Below are 11,225 nucleotides of genomic sequence, written 5' to 3'. Positions count from 1 at the left end.
ACACACACACACACACACACACACTTGCCAGAGCACCTCTCTGACACATGCAGTGCCAAGGACTGATTGGGAATCTCAGGCATACAAGCCCAGTACTCTACTAGTTCAGCCCATTCCCCACCTACAGGATCCAATTAACCTTATCTTTACAGTTCTAAACGCATCCATTTACCTGAAACTCCCAACCATGATTATTCCTTCCACAGAGGCTCTGATAATATTCCCAGGAAACAAGACACTTCTGCTATCAAATTCCCCTGGGCATCATCCTCAGAGGGCAGGGGCACACGAACAGAGACCGAGACGTTTGTCTTCCCAAAACTTAGGGAAACCACTTTTTTTTTTTTTGCCTCCAGGGTTATCACTGGGGCTCGGTGCCTGCACTACAAATCCACTGCTCCTGGAGGCCATTTTGCCCATTTTGTTGCCCTTGTTGTTGTTATTGTTGGCTATTGCTGTTGTTATTGGATGGGACAAAGAGAAATCGAGAGAGGAGGGGAAGACAGAGGAGAGACCTGCTTCACTGCTTGTGAAATGATGCCCCTACAGGTGGGGTCTGGGGTGGGGGGCTCAAACCTGATCCTTATGCAAGTCCTTTGGCTTCCTGCTGCTACCCCCCAGCCCCCAAGCCACTTTCTTTGGCTTGAGTTTGACTTACTTTGGAGTAGGACCTGGTTGTGAGATGTCACTTTAGTTTTCTTTCTTAGATATGTTTATTAATGAGAGAGGAAGTTCAAGCCCCTGCCTCCACCTGCAGTGGGGAAGTTCAGGAGTGGTGAAGTAGTTACAGGTGTCTCTCTGTTTCTCTCCTGCTCTATCTCCTCCTTCCCTCTCAATTTCTCTTTGTTTCTGTGCAAAATAAATAAATAAATAAATAAATAGTATTAATAAGGTGGTCCAGGAGGTAGCACAGTGGATAAAGCATTGGACTCTCAAGTATGAGGTCCTTAGTTCAATCCCCTGCAGCACATATACTAGAGTGATGTGTGGTTTTTTTTCTCTCCTTCTATAAATAAATAAAATCTTAAATTATTAAAAAAAACAAACTACTAATGTAAAAGGGAGTACCAGAGCTTCACTCTGGCACATGCGATGCTGGGAATGGAACTCAGAATCTATCTCGTACTTGAGGGTTCAACAGTTTATTCACTGCACCACCTCCCAGGCTGCTTGGTTAGCTTCTAAAAATCTACAATAAAGGATTTATTTGATAAAACTCCTATGAAGAATACAGTGTTAAAACCTCTCGTGCTGTGAGGTGGCACAGTGGATAAGGCATTGGACTTTCAAGCAGGAGATCTTGGGTTCGGTCCCCGGCGGCACATGTACCAGAGTGATGGCTGGTTCTCTCTCTCCTATCATTTCTCACGAATAAATAAATAAAATCTTAAAAACAAAAAAACCTCTCTCTCTCTCTCTGCTGGTAATTGGTACAGTGTTAAAACCTCTATCTCTCGGGAGTCGGGCTGTAGCACAGTGGGATAAGCGCAGGTGGCGCAAAGCACAAGGACCGGCATAAGGATCCCGGTTCGAAACCCGGCTCCCCACCTGCAGGGGAGTCGCTTCACGGCTGGTGAAGCAGGTCTGCAGGTGTCTGTCTTTCTCTCCCCCTCTCTGTCTTCCCCTCCTCTCTCCATTTCTCTCTGTCCTATCCAACAACAACAATAATAACTATAACAATAAAACAACAAGAGCAACAAAAGGGAATAAATAAATAAAATAAATATTTAAAAAATAAAAAAAAAAATTAAAAAAAAAAAAAAAACCTCTATCTCTCTTCTGGTAGTAAAACCCCCTGAATTTAGACTTTAGGATGCAGAGGGGCCCAAGACTCAGTGGTCATAAACTGAAAGAAAAACACTTTAACTTAGGAAGTCTCTCAGACTACAGCCAGGGGAGGTGATGTAGGGGTAGAACACAGGATTTACATTTGTAGGGCCCTTAGCTCTCTGCCATTAAATATAAAGATAGAATTGTGCTCTGGTTTCTTTCACTAAATCATAATAGTTTTTTTCTTTCTTCTTCTTCTTTTTTTTTTTGGGGGGGGGTAAGGATATAAAAATAGATCATCTGGATAATGCACCTGATATGTCATGTTTAGTTAGAGCCCAGGCCTCCATCACAGTGAAGGAAGCTGGGGTGCTATGGTGCCTTTTCTTTTCTCTGTATATATCTGAAAATGTTCCTGGCAATGTCCTGGTGACGAAAAAAAAAAGTTCCACATTGTGATTTCACAGGTTGCTCGATCTAAAAATGTCACAAAAACATGGATTCTAAGAGATTGAAGCAGGTTTTATGCTTCCTATGCTTTGAGAGAGATTTTACAAAGCCATACAGTTACAGAGCCCCAGACACTCAGAGGTAGCTGGGCTGGGCAAATTATATATAAAGTTTTTTTTTGTCTTTTTTTTTAAATTTCTTTATTGGGGAATTGATGTTTTACATTTGACAATAAATACAGTAGTTTGTACATGCATAACATTTCTCAGTTTCAGTTTCCACATAACAATACAACCCCCACTAGGTCCTCTGAAGGACCTGTATTCTCCCCACCCACCCACCCCAGAGTCTTTTACTTCGCTGCAGTACACCAAAGATGCTCTTATAACCACTGAGATTATCTTCATCAGAATATCTGGTCACTTAGCCCTATGTTCTGAGGAAGTTAGCTATTTCTGCATTCATCTGCAATATGAGAATAATAAAAGTATCAACTTCATTGAGTTATCATAAGATTTTAAAAGTTAATACAATAAAAATACTTGAGGTTGTATTGTTATATGGAAAACTGGGAAATGTTATACATGTACAAACTATTTACTGTTGAATGTAAAACATTAATTCCCCAATATAGAAATTAAAAAAAAAAAGGAAAAAAAGTGCTTATGAGCTAGGGAGATGGTAACGGTTCTGCAAAAGACTTTCATGCCTGACGCTCTGCAGTCCCAGGTTCAATCCCCAACACCATACACCAGAGCTGCTCAGTGCTCTTGTCTCTCACCAATTAAAATAAATAAATATATATATTTTTTTTTTAAAAAAAACGCTTAAACCAAGTACTTGGCATAAAGTGAGAGTTGGATATATATATTAACAATTATTATTAACCACCTAGGGGAATCTCAGCTGAATTTGAAGTCTGGGCATCCAACTGAACATGGCTGTTTAAAAAGAGCCTCTTGTGAGTATGATTTGCGTAACTGTTGAAGTCCAGCTGACGTCAAGGGCTACCCGTAGCTCCAGGTCAGATCTAGGCCTGGAAGTAATTCCTGCCACACAACAGTCCCACTATTGTCCCACCAACCTTGCTTCCTACCCAGCACCAGGAAGTGAAACAAAGAGACTCCAGTGCATCCAACTCACCCTCCTCCCTCTCACCCCATCCCCCAGGTTCCACTTCCTCCTTTTCACCTTTTATTTCCCATCCTTTAGGACTCCTAGAATGAGAATAAGAAGTGGGAAGCATATAAAAGATATTGTACACAGGTGAAATAAACTCCCCCACTTTCCCTACACACCTATTTTCTTACTGTTTGTGTCTACCACTCAAACTGAGATAACCTCTAATGCTTGAAATGTTTTATCTCAAGAGTGGATTTACCAGAGTCGTAGTATTTGAATCAGAAGTTTCATTGGGCAGTTCTGAGTAGGTCTAAGGGAAAGAAGACCTCTGTGCAGGGTAAATTTTTCAGAGAAGGGTTAACCTCCTGGGGGAGGCTTTGGGAGCCATCTGTGTGGTCACCCATGGCCTCATTCTGACGTCCAAACTGTTCTGGGACCCTCCACTGGGGCTGGGACAGTCCCAGATCTGGACCACCCTCCACTCCCACACCCAACCTCACACTCTCAGCTGTTTCACTGGATGTTGCATCAGTGAGAATGATGAAATCATTGTCAGTGGATTTTACCCATAGATGCAACAGGCTGAAAGACAGGACAGGGTCACTGATACTGTATACCTTCAATTATCCCATACTGAACTCCTTAGCCATGGGGTAGGGGCTGGGTATTGGGATAAGGCTGGAATTCCAACCCTTACAGTGGCATCCCTAGAGAACCTACCTAAACTCCCACAGAGCCTATGAAAAAGACATATATATATATATATATAGATAGATAGATAGATAGATAGAGATAGAGAGAGAGAGAGAGAGAGGGAGAGAGTTTCAGGAGCACTGCTCCATTATATGCAGAGATTGGAGGGCAAACCCAATGTCTCAGACATGCAAAGAAAGTGCTCTACCTGTCTACTTCCTTGCCCATTTAAAAAAATTCCTTTTTAATTTTTTTTTTTTTTATCAGAGCACTTATCAGTTCTGGCTTATGGTGGTGCAGGAGATTGAACCTGGGACTTTGGAGCCTCAGGCATGAAAGTCTCTGCATAATCATTAAGCTATCTACCCCCACCCAAGAAAATTCCTTTTTATAAAAAATAATTAATGAAAGAAAGTCAAGACACCATTCTATCCCAAAGCAAATACACTCCCAGGGATGGAACTCAGGCATGCAAGTTCTGCATTCTACCACTGAGCCACTCTGTTCTGTTCTGTCTTTTTATTCAGTTCCACAGATAAAACCAAGGTCTTGTGCATGCACATTACCACTGAGCTACCTTCCACCCAATTTTTTCCCCCTTTTTTATTTTTAGAATGAGAGAGTGCAGCCTGGAAGAAGGCATGGTGGGTGAAGTATTGGACTCTCAAACATGAGGTCACAAGTTCAGTCCCAGGCATTGCATTCGCCTGAGTGATGCTGTTTCTCTTTCATTAATTAATAAACTATATATGTGTGTGTGTGTGTGTGTGTGTGTGTGTGTGTGTGTGTGTGTGTTTAGATAGATGCAGAGAAGGAGAGTGAAAGAAACCATGGCACCAAAGCTTCCTTCAGTGTAGTAGGGACCAGACTTGAACCTGGTTGTGCAAATGGCAAAGCAGCACACTATCCAAGTGAGCATTTTGCTAGTCCTAAAATATTACAGAGAGGGGGCTGGGCGGTAGCGCAGCAGGTTAAGTGCATGAGGAGCGAAGAGCAAGGACGCCTGCGTAAGGATCCCGGTTTCAGTCCCCGGCTCCACACCTACAGGAGAGTCGCTTCATAGGCGGTGAAGCAGGTCTGCAGGTGTCTATCTTTCTCTCCCCCTCTTTGTCTTCCCCTCCTCTCTCCATTTCTCTCTGTCCTATCCAACAACGAACAACAACAATAATAACCACAATAAGGTTACAACAAGGGCAGCAAAAGGGGAAAAAATGGCCGCCAGGAGCAGTGGATTCATGGTGCAGGTACTGAGCCCCAGCAATAACTTTGGAGGCACACACACACAAAATATTAGAGAGAGAGAGACAGAAAGAGAGGAAGAGAGTGAGTCAAACACCCCCACCACCCACGGAGTTCTTGCTGCTCCTATATAGTGCCAAGGATCAAACCCAGAGTCACACACATAAAACTGGACCACTATTGTTGGGGAGTCAGAGATTTCTTAGCGACTCTCTCCCTCCAACAACCTTCCCAACCTCCATGGGTGAGTGTCTTTTTTTTTTAACCAGAGCCCTGCTTAGCTCTGGTTTATGGTAGTGCAAAGGACTGAACCTGGAACTTTGGAACCTCAGGTAAGAGAGTCTTTTTGCATAACCATTATACTACCTACTTTTCTTATACTGTTTTCTTTTTCTTTTTTTCTTTTTTTTAAATATTTTATTTATGAGAAAGATAGGACGAGAGAGAAAGAACCAGACATCACTCTGGCACATGTGCTGCCGGGGATTGAACTCGGGACCTCATGCTTGAGAGTCCAAAGCTTTATCACTGCGCCACCTCCCGGACCACTCTTGTACTGTGTTTTCAACAGAGAAAAAGAAGCTAGCTTATTCTGAGACTGAGGATATCAGGTGGAAATCAGACTTCTGAGTCTGGCCAATTTGAGTTGGTCATCCAGGAAGGACGATGTGAGGAGATAGGTTTGGTAAAGGGGAGGGCATAGCTTTGAGAGGCAAAAAGAAAAGGAAAAAGTTAAAACAGGAAGGAACTTGAGACTAGGTTCATTTAAATATTCATTACTTATACCCTGTCCCTTTCTACCACCATTTGTATTCCTGGAGAGCATTACACATTATGTCCCATCCTAAACCTCTAGCCACACCAACCACACGACTCATTTCCCCTGTAACTGAGGCTGTATACCTGGGCTCCCCATGGAAGGGGATGATGCAGGGAGGGGAATCCCACCTGCTGTGAGTCACCTAGTAATATAAAGGGCGGGTCATAGAGTGCAGGGACCTTAAAAAGAGCCACAGAGGAGGGGAGGATAACAACAGGAAGCAGTTCAGCACTGAACAAAAGAAGGAACAAATTCAGAGACATATAGAACAGAAAATCAGGCTCAGAGCAAAGGGAAGTGGCCAGGGGTTCCACAAGGACTGGTGCAAGGCAGAGAATCAACCAGATCTGAGTAGCAGGCAACAAGAAGATGGGAAGCAAAGCTGTGCTGCTGCTGTTGTTGCTGACACTGCTGCCATGGACCTCTCAGGGCCGGGTGGTGCCTGGGGACAGCCCTGCCTGGGGGCAGTGCCAGCAACTCTCACAGAAGCTCTGCACACTGGCCTGGAGTGCACACTCACCAATGGAACATGTGGTAAGTGGCAACCTCTGGGATCAAACAGGATCCTATCCAACCCCTCCGAGGAGGATGCAATGGAAGATTCTGAGGTCTTAGGTGGAAACTAGACTGAAGGCCATTGGAGTAGGAGGAAGGACAGGTGAAGTGGGTTACTGTTAGTATCTTGAGCCTGAGTACAATACAAATCGGGTTTTAAAGGACTTGCTTTTTGATTCTTCCCACCCTCTCTTCCATTCCAGGATCTACCTAGAGAAGAGGGAGATGATGAGACTGCAGATGATGTCCCTCATATCCAGTGTGGGGATGGCTGTGATCCTCAAGGACTCAAAGACAACAGTCAGGTACTAAGATATGCATGGGCTACAAGGAACTGGGGTTGGGAGCATAGCTGGATACCATGATTAATTAGTAGAACTAGATGTCCTGATATGTTCAGGCTGCTATTGCCAAATACCAGACTGGGTGGATTATAAGGAGTAAATATTTATTTCTGTTTGAAGACTGAGATTTGGAGATCAGAGCATCATTGGGGTGGGCTGAGGACTCTCTTCTGGTTTGTAGATTTTTCACTGTGCTCTCACATATTAGAAAGTCTGGGGCTGGGGCTGCATGGTGGTGCACCTGGTTGAGTGCACATGATACAATGCACAAGGACCCAGGTTTGAGTCCCCCAGCCCCTCCCTTCATGGTGAAAGCTTTGCAAGTGGTGAAGCAGGGCTGCAGGTGTCTCTCTGTCGCTCTCCCTCTCTATCACCCTCTTTCTTCTCAATATCTGGCTGTCTCTACCTAATAAATACATACAAATTTAAAAAAATAAAAAAGAAGCTTCTGGTCTCCAATTAAAAAAAGTTCAAGGTATCTCTGTGGGCTCGCTCTGTCTCTTCTTGCCTCCATGGTTATCGTTGGGACTCTGTGCCAATACTACGAATCCATTGCTCCTGGTGTCTGCTCCCCCCCCCCATTTTATTAGATAGGAGAGAGAGAAATTGAGATGGGAGGGAGAGAGAGAGAAGAGAGAGACACCTGAAGACCTGCTTCACTACTTGTGAAGCGACTGCCCTGCAGGGGGAGCCAGGGGGCTCAAACTGGGATCCTTGTGAGGGTCCAACCATGGGATCTCTCTTACTTTCCTTCTCTCTGTGAGTCTTTTTAAAAAAATATTTCATTAATGAGAAAGATAGCAGGAGGAGAGAAAGAACCAGACATCACTCTGATACATGTGCTGCCAGGGATTGAACTCAGAACTTCATGTTTGAGAGTTCAATGCTTTATCCACTGCACCACCTCCTGGACCACTCTCTGTGAGTTAAAAAAATTATTTTAATTATCTTTATTTATTTATTGGATAGAGAGAGTCAGAAATCGAGATGGAAGGGGGAGATAGAGAGGGTGAGAGACAGAGAGACACCTGTAGCACTGCTTCACCACTTGTGAAACTTTCCCCCTGCAGGTGGGGACTGGGGGCTCGAACCTGGGTCCCTGCTCTGTGTAACATGTGCGCTCAACCAGGTGCACCACCACCTGGCCCCCAGTTTTTTCCCCTTTATTTATTTTTATATTTATTTCCCCTTTTGTTGCCCTTGTTTTTTTATTACTGTTGTAGTTATTGTTGTTGTTGATGTCGTCATTGTTAGATAGGACAGAAAGAAATGGAGAGAGGAGGGGAAGACAAAAAGGGGGAGAGAAATATATACACCTGTAGACCTGCTTCACCACCTGTGAAGTTTTTTTCCCCTTTAATTGCCACTAGGATTAATGCTGGAGCTTGCTGCGGGTATTATGAATCCACTGCTCCTGGCGGCCATATTTTCTTTCTTTTTTTTTTCCTGTTATTTGATAGAACAGAGAGAATTTGAGAGGGAAGAGGAAGATAGGGAGATAGATACCTGCAGACTTGCTCCACTACTCATGAAAAGTCCCCCCTGCAGGTGAGAAATAGGGGCTCAAACCGGGTCCTTATGCATGGTAATATGTACATTCAACCGGGTGTGCCACTGCCTACCTCCCCTTTCTGTAAACCAGAGCACTGCTTGTCTCTGGCTTATAGTGGCGCTGGGGATTGAATCTAGGACATCTGAGCCTCAGGCATGAAAGTCTTTTGGATAGCCACTATGCTATCCTATGCTATTTCCCAGGCAAAGTCTCTTTATAAGAGTACTAATTCAGGGAGTCGGGCGGTAGCACAGCGGGTTAAGCACAGGTGGCGCAGGTGGCGCAAAGTGCAAGGACCGGCGTAAGGATCCCGGTTTGAGCCCCCGGCTCCCCACCTGCAGGGGAGTCCCTTCACAGGCGGTGAAGCAGGTCTGCAGGTCTTTCTCTCCTCCTCTCTGTCTTCCCCTCCTCTCTCCATTTCTCTCTGTCCTATCCAACAACAATGACATCAGTAACAACAACAATAAAAAGTTGGGAAAAGAGAGTACTAAATAAATAAAATAAGTATTAGAAAAAAAAAAAGAGGACTAATTCAGTTCATGAGGGCTCTAACTTCACGAGCTCATCACTTCCTGAAGGCTCCACCTCCACTTCTTTTTTTTTAAATATTTTATTTTATTTATTTATTCCCTTTTGTTGCCTTTGTTGTTTTATTGTTGTAGTTATTATTGTTGTTGTCGTCGTTATTGGATAGGACAGAGAGAAATGGAGAGAGGAGGGGAAGACAGAGAGGAGGAGAGAAAGACAGACACCTGCAGACCTGCTTCACCGCCTGTGAAGCGACTCCCCTGCATCCACCTCCACTTCTTAAGGGTCAGGATTACATGTGAATTTTGTGGGAACTTAAACATCCAGACTATAGTTTTATTTAAGTATGGCAAAGAACTGTGTGGTAGGAGGTAGGGGTGAACAGAATAGGAAGAGGTATCCATTTTCTTTCATTGCTCTTCTCTCCCCAGTACTGTTTGCAGAGGATCCACCAGGGCCTGGTTTTTTATGAGAAGCTGCTGGGCTCAGACATCTTCACTGGGGAGCCTTCTCTGCTCCCTAATGGCCCAGTGGAGCAACTTCATGCCTCCCTACTAGGCCTCAGGCAACTCTTGCAGGTATGAACTAGGGATCCAGAGTCTGAAGTCTGGCATGTATCAGAGATACGGGCTGGAATGGTGAAGGACCTAGAGTTTCCTTTAATTGTATCTTGTGTCCTTTCAGACTAATGGCCGCCCTGGGGAGACTGAGCAGACTCCAAGCCCCAGTCCCAGCCAGCCATGGCAGCGTCTCCTTCTCCGCTTCAAGATCCTTCGCAGCCTCCAGGCTTTTGTGGCTGTAGCTGCCCGGGTCTTTGCCCATGGAGCAGCAACCCTAAGCCCCTAGAGCCAACAGCTAAGGCTGGCACCCAAATGACCATGACTTAGCTGGCTAAAATGAATCCGTCAGCACAGGTTGAATTAGCTCATCAACTCTAATGGGACTTGTATTACTTGAATAGTTGCCAGTACTAATTTATACTGTCCTATGACAAAGTTTAATATTTATTAGGTGAGAAGGGAAAATTGGGATTATTTATCCTCAAGGTGGCAGTTGGGGGAGGAGGATTATTTATTATATTTATATTGACCTATATGCTTCCCCCCCCCCCCTTCAATAAAGTCATATATATATATGGCTGAGTCTAATCTCTAAGCTTGGCTGGGAAAAACAAACAGAATGGAGTGGTCCAGGAGGTGGAGCAGTGGATAAAGCATTGGACTCTCAAGCATAAGGTCCCACGTTCAGTCCCTGGCAGCACATGTACCAGAGTGATCTGGTTCTCTCCCTGCCCCCCCCCCCACTTTCCTCCTAGCTTTCTCATTAAAATAAAATCTTTTAAAAAAAGAGAGGGCAGGGTAGATAGCATAATAGTTATGCAACAGACTCACATGCCTGAGACTCCAAAAGTTCCAGGTTCAATCCCCCATACCACCATAAGCCACAGCTGAGCAGTGCTCTGGTGTTTCTCTCTCTCTCTGCATTTCTCTCAAAAATAAAATAAGTATTAAAAAGAGAGAGAGCAAATTTAATGGGATTATAACTGGGAAGTGTGGCTTGGGATAGGCAAAATAGCTGTCTTGGGTAGTATACTTCTTGGCTATGTGCACCATTCAGGTTTGAACCTGACTTCTACTGTATTCAGGGATGCTTTGGTTCTGTGGTTTCTTTCCCTCTGTCTTTGCCTGCCTGTCTCTCTTTTGCTATCTGAAAAAGAGAGCCTGGAGCAGTGAAGTCCCAGAGGTGACTAAAAAAAAGCATATTTGGCCAAAAGTAGGAATCTTGATCACTGCAGGATCAAAAGTCAAGAGTTTTTTTGAGCAATAAGGACATTCCAAGAAGATGAAGGTAAATCCCCCAGACTAACAGGATTCTCCCTTAAGGACTATCTGTAGTCCCTTCTAGAAGGGAGTTTGATTGTCCAAGGGGAGCCTTTGAAAGAGAAAAGGAAAGGCCTGATGACCATTTTTCTTCATTTTAATCATAGTCACATTAAAAAGGCAGGGGGTTGGTTTGGCTAGGGAAGGTAATGGTTATGCAAAAAGTTGTCATGTATGAGGCTCCAAGTTCTCAGCTTTGAGAGCTGAGCAGTGCTCTGGGGAAAAAACAAAACTACACACAAACAGGGGTTTTAGAGTTGTAAAGGCCCTAC

At 44.2% G+C, this 11,225-nt stretch overlaps 1 protein-coding gene across 1 annotated transcript; it reads left to right on the top strand.

Annotated features, from left to right (window-relative positions):
- The first annotated feature begins 6,224 nt into the window (after window positions 1-6,224).
- IL23A (interleukin 23 subunit alpha) lies at window positions 6,225-10,196 on the top strand. The gene is made up of 4 exons (XM_007533331.2): window positions 6,225-6,628; window positions 6,853-6,954; window positions 9,505-9,651; window positions 9,758-10,196. The coding sequence occupies exons 1-4, from the start codon at window positions 6,464-6,466 to the stop codon at window positions 9,917-9,919; spliced, it is 576 nt and encodes a 191-aa protein (XP_007533393.1). The 5' UTR covers window positions 6,225-6,463; the 3' UTR covers window positions 9,920-10,196.
- The last annotated feature ends 1,029 nt before the right edge of the window (window positions 10,197-11,225 follow it).

The sequence above is a fragment of the Erinaceus europaeus genome, chromosome 7 (assembly GCF_950295315.1).
Source record: "Erinaceus europaeus chromosome 7, mEriEur2.1, whole genome shotgun sequence".
Lineage (NCBI taxonomy): Eukaryota > Metazoa > Chordata > Mammalia > Eulipotyphla > Erinaceidae > Erinaceus > Erinaceus europaeus.
This window is presented reverse-complemented; position numbering and strand designations above follow the sequence as displayed.

Bases quoted from the DNA above. Each gene is read 5' to 3' on its own strand.
- IL23A (XM_007533331.2), top strand. From the start codon at position 6,464: ATGGGAAGCAAAGCTGTGCTGCTGCTGTTGTTGCTGACACTGCTGCCA. The intron at 6,955-9,504 runs GTACTAAGATAT...TTCTCTCCCCAG, and splicing joins GACTCAAAGACAACAGTCAG to TACTGTTTGCAGAGGATCCA. The intron at 9,652-9,757 runs GTATGAACTAGG...GTGTCCTTTCAG, and splicing joins GCCTCAGGCAACTCTTGCAG to ACTAATGGCCGCCCTGGGGA.